The sequence below is a fragment of the Anoplophora glabripennis genome, unplaced genomic scaffold, assembly GCF_000390285.2.
Source record: "Anoplophora glabripennis isolate ALB-LARVAE unplaced genomic scaffold, Agla_2.0 scaffold35, whole genome shotgun sequence".
Lineage (NCBI taxonomy): Eukaryota > Metazoa > Arthropoda > Insecta > Coleoptera > Cerambycidae > Anoplophora > Anoplophora glabripennis.
In genome coordinates, this window is record NW_019417117.1 from 301,514 (window position 1) to 317,877 (window position 16,364).

At 33.2% G+C, this 16,364-nt stretch overlaps 1 protein-coding gene across 2 annotated transcripts in view; it reads right to left on the minus strand.

Annotated features, from left to right (window-relative positions):
* Positions 1–11,032: 11,032 nt before the first annotated feature.
* LOC108912569 overlaps positions 11,033–16,364 on the minus strand; it is a 95,667-nt gene continuing 90,335 nt past the window's right edge. For both annotated transcript variants that reach the window (XM_018717829.1, XM_018717837.1), the window contains 5 exons: positions 15,113–15,201; positions 14,939–15,059; positions 14,702–14,881; positions 13,419–14,643; positions 11,033–12,529 (listed from right to left, as the gene is read on the minus strand). In XM_018717829.1, the coding sequence (XP_018573345.1) occupies positions 12,146–12,529; positions 13,419–14,643; positions 14,702–14,881; positions 14,939–15,059; positions 15,113–15,201 (1,999 nt within the window). In that variant the 3' untranslated portion in view covers positions 11,033–12,145. The remainder of the gene's footprint in view (positions 12,530–13,418; positions 14,644–14,701; positions 14,882–14,938; positions 15,060–15,112; positions 15,202–16,364) is intronic.

Below are 16,364 nucleotides of genomic sequence, written 5' to 3' on the forward strand. Positions count from 1 at the left end.
GTAGAAGAATCATTTCAAAACAAAATTGATTTATCAAATAAAATTTTACACAAAGAGCAGCTGAGGAAATAATCTGGAACAATACCATTTCACATTACTGATATACTGTCTACTATATCGAGGAGTTATGAGTTGCCTGTAATTCTTATTGAAAATGGTGTTAATGGCAAAGTAGTTGTTAAGTTGTTAAAATGAATACCTACTAATTAAAATACTTCGAAAAGACCGATCGAAATAACTTATTTAAAGGGAAAAAAGTTGACGTCAAATAAAAAAGTATCCAATACAAAAGTTGTAGATCATGCAAAAATCTACAACTTTTGTAGAAGTCACTTTTTAAGATAACCTCAAAATTTCCGAGAAAAATAAAAAAGACAGGTTTTTTCTGATTTTTCGTTTTTTTATTTCTTATTTCCGCAAAGATAATTTAATTCTGACGAAACTTGGTGAAAGTATACCTTTCTGTGTCTTAAATAACCGCACATTTTTTTTAGATTAAAAAATCAAGAAGTTTCGGAGATATTAATTTTTTCCGGTCTGAAACACTTTTTCTTCAAAGAAAAATTCTATTTAGAAAAATCATCGTACAGAGTTCTGCCGGTGATAATTTTGTTCTTTTTGACATACTTGTTGGTGAAATAAAAAAAATGTAATAACAGTTCAAAAACATGCTCAAAAATGCAAAAAAATAAAAAATTACTTGCAACAATTAATTTTTCAGTAATTGTTGATAAATTGTTTAAATTTAAAAAAAAATCAAAATCTGATTACACCATTCAATTATACGTCTCATTGTTTGACCCAAAATTTATTTTTGTACAGTATTGCTATAAACATAAGTCGAATAGTGAATAAATAAAATAAATAATTTTTTTTTTTTCGTAAGTTTGGTTAGCGTACTTATTTTTTTAGTTTTGGCGAATTCATAGATATACAGTGTGTCCAAGATAAGGATAGGATAGCATTAGGATCTAGGAAATGGTAAGAGATACGGGGTGGCTCAGATTAGAAAAAAGTTGTTTTTTGTACCTAAAAATATGCCATTTAGAAAGTTTTAAAATTCCGGGTAGTTCCGGAGACATCCGGAAAGACCCGAAATTTTGCAAAATTGTTTAATTTTTTTCTGGCTTTATTTGAAAACGAATTTTAAAATAAATTGCATATTTACAATGCCACATTTTTCGCTCTATGCAACGGCGTCAACATTTTTGCAATCCGACGTTTCGTCTTCGAGGGGCCATCATCGGTTTATTTTTTTTAAATTCTTCGCTGCTATTTTTATAACAAAATCTAGTCATTTTTAATTCTAAATTACAGGATATTACTATTGTAATCGCTTGAAAAGTTTTTAGACTGTTTTAGCTATCATTTAAAATTTTTCCTGAGTACGGCTTTGAACGGTTTCAAAATATCTATTGGATGAATTCATAACAGTACTATTAGCAATACTAATTAGGAATAATAAAATATTTCATAAATTCGTATTATATTTTTATTAGGTACAAATTTTTAAATTATTGATTAAAAAAAATTGTTGGATATTTTGTTTATTAACAATCGATATTTTGAAAGCGTTCAGAGCCGTACTCAGGAAAAATTTTAAATGATAGCTAAAAACCTTTTTAAGCGATTACAATAGTAATATCATTTAATTCAGAATTAAAAATGACTAGATTTAGACATTTTTTATTACCCTTTTACCATTTCCACTTATAAAATTTCAGCTAACAATTTTTTTTCTCTCCAAGTGTAATTTGGTTAGACTATACTGTTGTTCCTACTAATAGACTTTTTAATTGAAATCACACAGTAAAGGCATACAATAAAACCGAGGGACAAAATCTGTTAACTTTTGTTAGGCAAATGAAGATGCGAGTGATAGGTCATTGAAATCAAGGAAAAATATGGGCGAAGTGTAAAAATGAAAATTGGACCTTGAATTTGAAAGTCAAACTTACGATTTTTAGGAAAAAAATATATTTGCTGCTCGCGCTCTTCTCTAGATTTTTTTTCACATAAACTAGCAAATGCATTTTGTAGATTTTCAATATACAGGGTGTAACAAAAAAGGTGGGCTGGCTATACATAGCCATATTGTACTCATCAAGACGATCAAAAAAGTTTATATACACATCTGCTCTAAAATGCTTCGTTTCTGAGTTATGGACACTTTAAGTTTTTAGTTTCCTATAGTTCTGGTACAGTAACCGACCATTATCAAGTAATCCAAGATTATAATTGCGGTTGGTGTCATGGTGACAGCTAAGTATCTGACTCTATTAATACATTTTTTTGTAATTAATTTTACTCACTGAAAATGGAAGATTATTCCTTTGAAGAAATGTCAAGCATGCATTTGATGTATGGGTTGGCATACTGCAATAGGGCTGAAGCAAGACGACTTTACGCAGAGCATTTTCCACACCGACGTTTACCCAATGAAAAAACCTTTGAAAGGCTACATAATAGGCTAAGGGAAACAGGATCTTTCAAACCGCGAGCCCGAGATCGCGGTAGACCACGAACTGCAAGAACATTGCGCTTGGAAGAACGTGTGTTGCATCGTGTTGAGGAAGAAACAGGTGACAGTACTCGAAGAATTGCATTAAGAGAAGGAGTTGATCATACGACCGTGTGGCGGGTTTTAAAGACCAATCAACTTTATCCGTATCACCTACAACGGGTACAAGGACTGAGTGAACTTGACTTCCCAACACGACAAGCCTTTTGTGTTTGGCTATTGGAAACTTGTGCCAACGACCCTCTCTTTTTGCCTTCCTTATTATTCACAGATGAAGCTGGCTTCACAAGAGATGGTATCTTCAATTTTCATAATGTACATCTATGGCATGAAGAAAATCCGCATGCCATTATTCAATCCAGACATCAACATCAATTTTCAATCAATGTTTGGGCAGGCATCATTGGTGATTTCTTGATAGGCCCTTTTGTTCTTCCCGGGCGACTTAATGGCCAAAATTATCGTAATTTCTTAGAAAATGATCTACCAAACATGTTGGAGGATGTTCTACTGAATTTTATAGCACGCGTATGGTTCATGCATGATGGGGTGCCGGCCCATTTCAGTCTCATAGCACGTGAATTTTTAAACGAAGCATATCCTAGAAGGTGGATTGGCCGGGCAGGACCTATAGCGTGGCCTGCACGTTCCCCGGATCTAAATCCCCTTGATTTCTTCGTATGGGGTCATCTAAAATCAATGGTGTATTGGTTTATTCTACTCCAGTTCAGGATATCGAGGATCTTCGGCAGAGAGTAGAAAACGGATGCCAGAGAATTCGGAACACACCGGGAATTTTTGAGCGAGTGAGGCAGTCCATGACAAGACGAGCTCAACGATGCATTGGTGTTCATGGAGGTCATTTTGAACATCTCCTTTAAAGTTCATTTACTGTTGTTGTAGTTTTCATTATTTGTTACTCATTTAAAATAAATAAAAAAATGTTATTTATCAGACCAAGATTAAAGTGTCCATAACTCAGAAACGAATCATTTTAGAGCAGACGTGTATATAAACTTTTTTGATCGCCTTGATGAGTACAATATGGCTATGTATAGCCAGCCCACCTTTTTTGTTACACTCTGTATAAGGAATCCGATTCTGAAGTGGAAAATTCAATAAAAGCTATTTTAACCCGATAAATGTGTGACTAAAGTTAACTTCGTACTTTTTGTGAATTTTTTGAAAACAAAACTTGTCTTTTCGGTATTTAACATTCATGACACAAGTAACTATATAATATTTTATAAGCTAACCATGAAAAATCGAAATATCAATAAACAATTAAATCAAAGTCAAAGGTAACGTAATTAATCCAGAGTACTGTATTTTCATAAGAAAATATATTTAAAACAAGAGTCATATTATTATATTTTAATCATCGCCATCATGTGAGTTGCTGTCGTATACGCTTCCTGAAGTAATCCTGCAAAACAATTTTATTTTTATTTTATATTATAATTTAAATTTTAGAGACCATTTGTTTGCTTACTGATCTTGAATGAATTGATCTACATTAGACAAACTAGTGTTCTTTTCAATTCTTAATCGACGATTTATGCGAATCATCGAGATATTTTCGGATCAGAAAAATACACTGTTCGATCTAACACATCCTTTATCCGACAACTACCTCTTCCAGTCGCTTACTACGATGCCAATGAATCCTGGCTTAAGTTTTATAGACAAAACGTGACCCATCGTGCTCGGCAGGGTAGTAGATTAAATTAAACTGGTTTTTCATATCTGACTAAATGAGAAAAATAATACGAAACCAATGATATGTCCCACTATTATGAAATTTCATGTCTAACGACCATAAAACTACATTTAAATGTTATTTTTCAATTTAGGCATGTCAAAATTGTTTTGTTGTTGCCCTTTGCTTCACACATATCACCGAATTTATAATTTTTAACTTAAAAGCCAATATGGCGCCCTTAAGAAATAACATTGACTATCGCTTCTCAAAAACAGAGACATAGACAAATATCATTACAATCAATAGTCCGTCAGGAAACCGATAAATGAAATACTGTACAACTTTTTGTAATTTGGGTCACTCTGTATCTCTGATATTTTACGATATTCTTATAGTTTAAATACTTGTAATCCGATAGTTATCTATTTTTATTTTTTGTTGGTAGGTTGTTAACTATTACTCTAAGAACGGTTTAAAGTCTCAACCCCCTACAAATGACAAAATTTTCTGTACGCCACTGACGTGAAATGGGGCCCATTCGCTTCCACCCGCCCCGTTTAACGCATTTGCTCCATGTAACAATGTAATAACTTATAATCCAACCTGTTGTGACAGTTTGTAGTCTCAGAATATTTTATTCAAGGAATTGTATTTTCAATTAATTTAAAAATTCTGTAATAACATTAACAATTGAAATATCTAGTGGTTAGTAGTACAATATATTTAATGGTATTTAAGTGAATGGCAATAAAAAAATCTAAATATTTAAGTGGAAAATAAGAGGCAATTGGAGTTCCTTTTCTAAATTAGATCTTCGCGTTAAAAAGCCAAGCAATTTCCTTCATTTCCTCACATCTCTGCCTAAGTGGACAAACAGGCCTGTCTCTTCAGTTCTCTGAATTCAGAAATCGTCCCTCTCTGGAGATAAACTGATTGTGAGAGCAGTGGAAGTTAATACAGGGTGATACGCTTGTTTTAGAAAAGAAACAAAGAGCAGCATTGTCAAATACACTGTTTTTAAGTGAGTTTACCACCAGGAATTTATTAAAATCCAGGATATAAAGATACATCTATACCGATAGAAAAGTTTTGAACGAATATTAAAATCAGGAAATACAATACAAAACACGAAAATTTCTAAGAAAAGAAATATACAGGGTGTAACAATAAAGGTGGGCTGGCTATACATAGCCATATTGTACTCATCAAGGCGATCAAAAAAGTTTATATACACATCTGCTCTAAAATGATTCGTTTCTGAGTTATGGACACTTTAATCTTGGTCTGATAAATAAGGTTTTTTTATTTATTTTAAATGAGTTACAAATAATGAAAACTACAACAACAGTAAATGAACTTAAAGGATATGTTCAAAATGACCTGTAAACTGTAAACTATTTTTCAAAATATTTATGTTTAAGAACTTTTGCAAATATTCATCGATTTTGATTATTTTTTCGTATTAAAGCGATCTAAAATGTAATCTTGAACGACTGCAATTTCAGCTTGCTACACAAAACGTAGCTCTGCAAGGGTTTCTGATGATTCAAGACGACGAAAATACTTGTCTCAAGTAGATCCAATTCAATGGGATTAAGATCAGGGCTACATGCGGGTCGTTCCAATCATTGAATACGAATCCCATCCAAATACTCTTCACAACATTTGTGACATTCGGTCTTGCGTTGTTGTGCTTCCAAAAAACTCGAATGAAAACCTGAGTGATGTATATTAAAAATACTTGTTGTCTTTGAAGTTTGGCCTTAATTCCCACCAGTGACTACAAACCAATTAAAATCAAGGTTGATAGTAACATTATTTAGAAAGAAAAGATTATTACTGTGTCGCAAATAAATAATATCAGACAAAATCTAATCAGTACGCTTTGTTAACTCAGCAATAGTTTAAAAATACCTGTTAAATCTATCTGCCAATTTGTGTAGGTACACATTTCAAAACGCTTTGTTTGGTGTTAATATTAGGACCCGTTTTACGGAAAAATATTCAGCCCTAAAAGGTTGTCGCTTCTGCCACCTTGCTATACTTCGCGGTCGAAATTATAGAGAGTGACTAATCGCTAGCTTTTGGACTAGTAAGGGGGATGAAGCGTACCGGGAACGAAAATCCATTGGCCTGTCTGCGTAAAAGGCAACAAGATATAGAAAATATTGAAAACAGATAATAAAACATAACATCTAATATTTTTTACGGTTTGCTATAACCGGCACTTTAATCAATTTTAATTATTACAGCATTTTAAAACATCCCAGTTGTGTTTTTTTAATTTATAAATTTATTATAGTCATGGAATTAGACTCCTCGTCTACGCTTATACTATGACGTTTCTCGGGACGGTTAAATCAAGTCCGTTTGCACCCAACTAAAAAAGCATTTCCCTATTCCCTACCAAGTGCAAAAGACAGAGATAGAATATAGATCGACGTTCAGTGTAACTCAGTCTATAGACGATTATAGATTCTATCGATGTGCGTAGTGAGCGGCACAAAGATAAATAATATTGAACCGTATAAAAATAATTTTATATTTTATACGCATTATGGTAATAGTGTTTTGATATTATGTCTGAATCACTATCTATAATTTCGACCACAGAGTATAGGTATTTGCCTTACATTGAACAATAACGTCTTATTCCATTGCAATTAGTACAGTGGCGGCTCTTGACTTCCATACCAGGGAGAGCAGAAAAATTTAGGTACAAAGCATTGAAAAAAAATCAAATATAATTGAGTAGTTTTATTTTAAATGCTACTAAAATAAAGGGAAACTGTAACCGTGACCACCACTGTAAACACTTTAAATTATATTTTTTACCTTGAAATGTTCTAGGGGGCGGCGCCCAGAGACCCCCCCCCCACACCAGCCGCCATTGTAGTATTCTTTTAAGGTCACTATAGTAAAAGCATTACTAAAACACAGGTGGTCATATGTATTCCACGTTTGTATTATAAAGACACTTTTAATAAAGGCAAAAATTGCTCTGAGAAACCGACCCTTAAATAATGTTCTTCACAAAAACCGGATACAGCAGAAATACGAAAAAAAACGTACCTAATACCGCTACACAACATTTGAAACCCACATTAACCCCATTCCAACGCATTATTCCTCCACCGTTTCCCATTAAAATCCCCGATCGGGCCGGCAAAAACCAGACTAATGTTCATAAATGAAGATTTTATTACGTCTGTCAATACAGAAGGACTCGGGCGTAATAGAGATGGAAAAAAAACAGGCCGTCCTGGGTGTATAAAAACGGACGTTGATGTAAGATTTATGCTCTTCATTTTTATCGCGCCAAAGGCACAACTCAATTTCTAGTCAAATGGAAACGAGCATCAAATTTTTTTTTCGAGGTGAGTGGACGGCAAAGTGTTTCGATTCCACCTGAGTTGTAAAATTGGCGTTATATGGGATTGACTGCCATGCAGTGGACAGCAGAAATTACATATTTTGTCAGTCAACAAACTTTGGCCGTAGTACAGGGTGTAAAGTAAAAGTGTTTGTTGTTAGGTGAACTATAAGTTTTAAAAAATAATTAAATATACAGGGTGTAATTACGTCAAACATGTGTCCGGAAACATTTCGTATCCTATATACAGGGTGTAAGAAGTTTGACTGCCATTACTTCTTCATGTAATAGAGTAAAAAAGTTATATATTACAAGATTAACAGTTTCCAAAATACAGCGAGTATAAATATTGGGCAGCGCTACACATCTGATGCACACCACGTGTGCACGAGGCAGACTTGTCCTACGGAAAAAATGTAATCAGCTATTGTGAAACATTTAGTAAATTTCAAGACAATTGTTTTCCAGTTTTTAAATAAATAAAATAAAATGTATCGATTTTGTAGTACGAAGATAGTGTTGTGCTTAAATTTTAACTCGAAATTTAGTAATTGTCTTATTATTATTTAGTAATCCCTTAAAACAGAAACTTAACTTTTAATCAAATTACGTAATTGAAAAATATGTAATTAAAGTACCTAAAGATTCACGTCGTCCAAATAATCATATGTATTAAAAATAATTTAGGTACCCACCAAAAAGCAAAAATAATTTTTAAACGCACAAGTACAAAACATACAATATATGTTCAAAATGTCCATCGCCATTTTCGATGCACGCACGACACCTTCGAATTCAATTTTCGCTGGAAAACACCTCAAGAAAAGGAAATAGTGATACCCAAAAAACACTTCCACACGGTGGAATCCAGATACGCTGAATTGCGTATTGGTCGTTGCTGAACACCTTAATACCTCGTGTTAATAAACCGCTGCGCCGTTGTCACATTGCTCGATATGAATTTTATCGAATTTTAAATTTATTACAACGCTAATTATTTTTTAGAATTAAGCATAAAGAAGTTCAAAAAAGTGATAAACATTGTATTTTATGGTATTCTATGCACGCAGTTACGACAGTATTCCTTAATTAATCGAACTTTTGTGCATCACGTTGAATATTTTGATAATTTTTTTCTCGGAAATGGTTGAGTTTAGGACCCATGTCATTTTTGTTTATTTTAATGGATTCTATCATCTGTTAAAATTAAGGCAGTCAAACTTCTAACGCCTTGTATAGAGGATGTCCGAAATTAATAAGAAAAACTATACCATGTTTCAAGTTGCATAAAAACAGTTGGGAGAAGCCAAGAAAATAATACTTTTTTCCTTCATAGATAATGTGATTTCTTGAATAATAATTATTTTATTTAACTTTTAACAGGAAATACCTACGCATGGTTTAGCATGCTATAATGTTTTGCCAATCTACACAATTTTATAGATACACTTACTTTTTTATAAATGTGAATTAAATTTGAAATAGCTTGGAAGAAAACAAAAATTGGAAGATTGAGAGGAAAAAAATGAGAAGGAAAAAATCTCCTTAAAAGTACTTCCTGTATGTAAAAAAAAATCATTCATTATTGTGTTGCTAGTGAATAATTAAAAATTAAAGCAGCTTGCCAAATTTAAATCTCGATCTCGAAATTAAAGCATTAAAGCAACAAACGTTTATAGAAACTTTTGTACTCAATTCTCTGCTAATCTTCAGAACCTAATCAATGTTACTTTCATCTAAATTTATTATGTAATGAGAGAAAATCAAATATTTAAAAGATACTTTCCTGTAAAACAAATGCTTTCAATAAATCAATACGGCTTTATATTTCCACAGATGCAGTACTTCCAATCTTCTGTGTCATACACTATTTGTTTCAGATACTCTAGATAACCATGACGGTGACTTCTCTAAAAGCATTTTTTCCTTTGACTCACTGCGCATTGAATACATCTTCGTCCTGTACCATCAACTTGAATCATAAAGAATGGAAAGTGCAAATAAGTCGAAAACGCTATAAAACTTTCGACAAAACACATCATTCAATCTATCGCAAAAACTTAATACATTTGGTTTTCGTGATGCTTTACTAACGTTTTTTTTATCTCAACCTTTTTCAGTCCTACTTTTTTATTCCTGCTTTCATTATTATGTGGAAATGCCTGACATACTGTATCCTATTGAATGCAAAAATCATTTCAAATCTAAAACCTATGAAACTGCATCGTAGAGTCCTCAGGGTTCGGACTTGGGTCCGCTACTGTTTCACCTATTCATTAACGACCTTGACAACATGCTAAATTGTGAAAGCTTATAGCTTGGTCTGTTAACAAACCCAACCCAAATCTGAATAAATTCTAAGTAACGTAGCTCTCGTTACTTTTCTTTCTTTTCTGAGTAATATTGTACTCTATATTTTGGTCAGATAGTACTATATTAATTGTGTAAGACTGTTTTTGTGTCGATAGGTTGAAATGTGTGCAATTTTATTTGCGATGTAGCTCTTTGTAAATAGATGTTCTTTAGTCTAGGAATAAGATCTTACGATTTTTTTTCTATTTGGTGCACAATTCTTGTAAGTCTTTATCCTTTTTTTCTGCTTAATATCGTTCTTTCTTTACATGAGTATGTATGTATATTATGAAGAGTTCGGAATGGCGAAGATATTAATGGCTTTAAACAGGATTTTAAGTTTTTTACTTAAAGAACAGGCACAATCTCTTTTTATATCGCTGCTGAAGACCTCGCTTTCTACTGGCTTGATCAATTTTCTGTTATGATTAAATCCTAGATATTTGTGTAATTCATTCATGTTTTTATTATTATTATCATTATTACTATTATTATAACATTTTCTGTTTTTTAAGATAGCTGCTCCTAATTTATAGATAATTGTGGACATCTCCAGCATTTCTTAGTTTGTTTCAGATTAACGACATGTGTCCAAGGAAGGCCATCGATATGATGAACCGACACACATGTGGCAAGTCCGACAAGGAACTCAGTATGGAGATAACATCAGCACTAACCGATTCCATAATATCAAGCGCCACTGCCCCAGAAACTGAAGTCAGCCAGATAAATTCCTCATCGTCTTCTTCGAAGGGCAAAGTCTGCTGCTGCAATATAGGTAAGCGCTCTCTTTGATACCACATCCAAAACAATCCCTTTGAGTAGGAAGAGTTCAAATGTTAAAGTAAATGATTCTGACAACTTAGTTAGTTAAAAAGAGATTAAGTAAGCATCCCACCACTATTCTATTTTTTCAGAAGAGCCTACTTATATCAAACAACTCAAGCAGCTAAGATGGGGTCACTTGAAGCATATTCAGAGGGAAGTTAGAAGGTTAGAAGACTTAGAAAGATTCTTAGATTCATGCTCTCTAAACCCAATATCGGAGATATAAATGTAAATAAAAGTCTAAAGAAGACCAAAGGGGTTTTATTACAAGTAGTATAAAAAATAATTTACAAAATATTACACTTAGGCTTATGTACAAATATATATACAACTATTTAAAAGATTTTACCTTACTATACTAAAAGAAATAAAAAGTAATAGATGAATTACGACTATATTTACAAAAGAATTTAATTTTTTTCTGAATAGTATTATTTCTCAACTTTCCTTTAGAATTCGTATGTACTCCACAGAACAATATTTAATTCCCTTTTAAGGTAGGTATTCATAATAAACATCATGTCAAGTTGTATTTAAACTTAAATGTTCTACGAATCTGTTTATCAAATTTTTCAAATCTATACAGGGTATCTCTTAATACGTTTGCCGAACTTCTACAGGATATTCCTTGGCTAAAAATTAACACACAAATTGAGAATTTTGAATCCATAAAAATATAGCAGCTTAAAGGATAACCTGCTGACAATTATTTTTTAAATGTGTTCTATGCCTGTCGAAATGTTAAAAATTTTGTACACATTCTAAGTTATTGATAACTTGATTTACCATTACTACCAAAAAAATGGATATGGATATTTGAGACATCTACGGAAATATTTATTTTATTGCGATATTACATATTTGACACCTAATAATACATGTCTCCTAGTCAATATAAACTAATTAATGTATGAAACAGTCATCTTTAATGTTCAGAAACATTTATTCGTTGTGAATGTTTGACGGTTTATAATTATTTTTACAAAACGTTATATTTTTAAATTTTACTCGAAAATCGTCTTCTTTAGCAAAATTCTTCAACTTCAATAGTTATTTCAGTTATCATTAGCCAAAAAAATTCGACGTTTGTAAATATGTCATCAATAGTTAAAAACATGTAGCAAATATGGTACCACTTCAAGTGGTTTAGCCATCTTCAACTTGTTTATATCAACTGTATGTTTTAATGTTGACCAAGAAGCACGCTGTAGAAGTTTAGCAGTGCAATAAGGAACACCCTACGTTTCTGGAAAGCTGAAAAAATATTTTATTTTCCGTTTAAATTACTTTTCCATCCTCATACATCATCAAGTATTAAACCAGAAGTGTTAACCAGTCTCAGAAATTGGATAATCAAATCTATCCCTGACTAAGCTGATTTCCTTTTAGTGTTCCTTTTGGCAATCCTCTGGATATTGGAACTGGAATTGGTATCAGGAACAGGACCTTCGTGGAAGGGTAACTTTATGTTTGGTGGGGGATCGAACTCTTTGTTTTTCAAATTTCTAGCCGAACTAGACAACTTCATCAATGCGGTAGGTGTGGTGTCCCTTTCCAGAGGTATGTATTTTGATGGTTCCATTGGAGAGAAAAAGTCCGATATGAATTTTGGAGTGAAGTTATTAACGAAAGGAAGGATTGTGTCTTTGGTGAAACGTTCGGCTTGTTGGAACATTTTCCCGATGTTTTCTGGAATGAACTGTACAGTACTTATGATGGCATCCAGGGGGTCTGGAGTTTTATGTTTTTTTACCTAGAAGAAATAAAAGTACTACTTTTATTTACATACTGTACAAATGTATAGTAGATACCATCACCAAGTCAAGTATTAAACCCTTGCACGAGAATTGATCTATAGAGAGGCATTATAAGAGTATTTTGCTTTTTAAAAGGAAAATGAGAGGATATATTATGAATTACAATGACATTAAAGAGAAAGTATTTCCGTTTCAATGCGCATTTGAATGCGATGCCAATAAATATTTAATACTACAAATGGCAGAAACTATAAAGCGATGTATACAACACATATAGGAGATGATCATAAAAGTGTGTTGCCTACATGGGAAAAGCGAAATTCTCTTTTCACTGTCATTGTCAATAAAATGTCAATTTTAGGAAGATTTTATGTACCAAATCCACATCAATGTTTTTAAATATTTGTGTAATAACTATCTTCATTTATGCTATTGATTTTTAAATCACTTTGATGCTAAAGTTAACTTCAAATGAATGTTACTCATGTAGATTCTTCATAGTTTATTAATTTAGCCAGTATTTCATCCTATTGAGTATTTTTTAGCAATTATTATTAGCACTCGAGTTTGAATCATTAAAGGAAATGCAAATAGAAATATTGAAAGAAAAAAATGTAAAACTAAGTAAGGTTTAGAAAAATCTTTTGAGCGTCATTAAGACTACTTTTATTCAGTAAAAAACAGTAACTAACAGAATATATACACATTGTTCTAAATTTAAATTAAAAATAAATTAAGTACGGAAATTTTTATTTATGTTAAAGGAATGTATTTAGTTTGCTTTTCGCTACCGTCGTACACAGGTAAATCTATGTATATTGCTTTAAAGTTCTTTTTTGTTGACCCCTCAACATTAGCAATTACACTCCCACCACCTTTACTAACATTTGAATCCTCCCTGGTTGGCCTGCTAATTTCCATCTTTATAACTGGCCTTTTTGTCGTCGACGTTGTTGTAGTTGCCTTTGTCGTCGTCGTCGTCGTTGTCTTCTTCGTCGTTGTCATTTTTTCCGTACTACTCAAATACTCGGCAGTTATCGAAGCCACTAGATCATCATTTCTCTTCTCTCCCTTTTTCCTTATTTTCTGTATATGAGTGTAAGGTGTTGTAATCTCATTAGTAGTGAATTCCACTGTTTTTGGAGAAGCAACATTTTTACTCATAAAATTTCGGCCCTCGTTCACGCTAGGGAGGGCAGGTTTTGTCGTGGTCTCCTCAAAACTCAAAGGCACGTATTTACGTTGGCTCTCCTGGGGGGCAATGAAATCACTGATAAACTTGGGTGTATAAGTGCTCACAAGAGGTAAGATCGTATTTCTGGCATACTTCTCAGCCTGCTCGAACATCCTACCAAGCCTTTGTGGCAGAAACTGGACGGTAGTGGCAATAGTTTCCAGTGGATTTGGTGGCTTGGGTTGTTCGAATCCAGTGAAAGTGGCTGATTCGTCTTCCCTCTTCCACTTGGTAGGAGCGTTTTGCGTTACAGGTATGTCTTTAGGTACCCACTCAGAACCCTCTTTGGTTTCGTGGTAACTTTTGTCGTCTTTTCCCTTGTAGCTTTTACTATCTTTATGTCCCGCTTTGACAGCATTTCTATTCTTCGCTGTAGTGGGTCCTAGAATAGGTTCCGTAATCTCGTGATTGTCTTTGTTAGGGTCATGGGACCTGGCGTTCTTACTAGAATGTGGTTTTAGGATAGGTTCTACTATTTCTCTAATTAATTCCTCTTCGCCTTCTTTATCGGGGTTGGGGATAGCCACCAACCTGGTGTTGAAGGCTCGACTAGATTCGGCTTCACTGTCTATTACATCGTTCTCCTTCTCACTTCTCCAAGGGATGTTGAAGATGTCCATAGCGCTCTTGATTGACAAGCTCGGTTTTTCTTTTTTGTACTCCTCTTCATCTAGTCCCGCTTTTACAACTTCCGTGGGGGTGAAGCCGTCTGTACTGTTTCTCAGGGTAGACTTAATTTCCTCTTCAATGTCATGAACTCTGTCTTCCGCTTCGTCATTGAAGGCGTCCTTGGGTAAGTTGCACTCCCCTGGATACAACGGTAGTGTCACGGGTACACCTGATTCCAAAATCAAGTTCTTCTTACATACCGATAAACTGAAATAATATTTACCGTTAGGACTTAAAACACCAAGTGATCATTGTCCAAACTTACACCTTTCCAAAGCTGTCCTGTAAAGTTATTTTGTCCAATCTCCACTGGGTAAGGCCTGATGATAACCAACCGCTGTAAGCTGTATACAAAACTTCTACTCTTGATGGTTGTGACAGAATTGGATGGGGTACAAGTATCCTTGATATTGAATCACCCAGCCTCATTTCTTCATCTTCCTTCCTGAACGTGAGAAAGACTTGTTAAAATGTTACTTCGCGATAAATGAATTGCACTCACCTTGTCATCATGAATGTTTCGTTTAAGAATGACTCGCCGATCAAGGTGATTTGAATTTTTCCGTAACTCTTTATTGGAATGAAGCTCGGCGAAGTTTCTATTTTCACGTTATACTGATGTGCTACAAAATGTAAAAATGTATTGTAGACCACGACTAGTTTGTACTGAATTTACCACAAAATGGTTCCTCGTCTCTGGTTACGAGATATAACTGCCCTCTGCCTTTAGACCTGTCTGCGTAGTATCCCATGTTACCGCAAGTTCTGTAAAAAAATGTAGAATTTGTGTTTCCAAATATTGCTATACACAGGGCGGTCCCGAGGTAATCAGCCGAATAAAAAATATTGCGATTTAGCCGAACTTACTTTTGTCCAAATGTTGATAGTTAGAGACACAGGGTGTTAAATCTATAATATTTTTTCTTGTTTTTGTGTTTTTTTTTTTCATTTATTTCTTAATATCCACACAAAATTTTGGTGTTTGGGGTTCTTTGGGTCGAGGAATTGAAATTTGTTCACATTTTGGTTATAGTTCATGGAGGGTGCTAACTGCAGTAGATTGAATGTGGTAAAAGCGACATAACATTTTTATACTTTTTGGCCCATTACCTTAGGATCACTCTGTATATACATATTGATTTAATTTGTTCACAGCTGATTATTACGTAGACATTTAGTATCAAATTTGAATACAACAATAATCGTGGAGTCAAGATAGCTTAAAATTACGCATTATTTCGAAATAATTATGGGAAGCATGGATTTTCCTAAAACCTATTGAAATTACTTGGAGATAAGTATTAGAAAAAAGTTATAAACTTATTTTTGTACGCTAATTGTTTTTAATTGTTTAAACAATAATAGATAGTTTTTTTAATAACATTTAAAATAATTCAATGAATTTTAAATCGAATTCTTTCAAATTGACAGTATAGGGGTTTTCGATGTCTCTGAACAAGAATATGAAGTCGGAAAATGAAAATTCAAAATGGCTAATCCAATATGGCCGACTACTTTAAACAATTTATTTAACAATTATCGATTTTAAATCAAACTCGCTCATATTTGTAATATAGAGGTTCGAAAAATGAAAATTATAAATGGCTAGAGGTTTTATTGAAAACATGTTTTATTTTTTAAAAAACAAATTTATTACAAAATAATTAATTTTTAAATCTCAGCGAGTTCTTCAAAAATAACTGGGCAATTAAGGCAATCAATGCCAGCACAGGAAGAACATGCTGCAGTGCAAATCAACCCTGCTTTCCTTTAAATACAAAATTACAAAATCAAAATCAACGTCCCCTATTATTTATTTATTCAAAAATTATTTTAAAAATGGATCAATATTCATATATAAATATTAAACTCATACATTTACAGGTTAAGCATAAAAGAAAACGAATATAAATACCTTAAATGCAAAC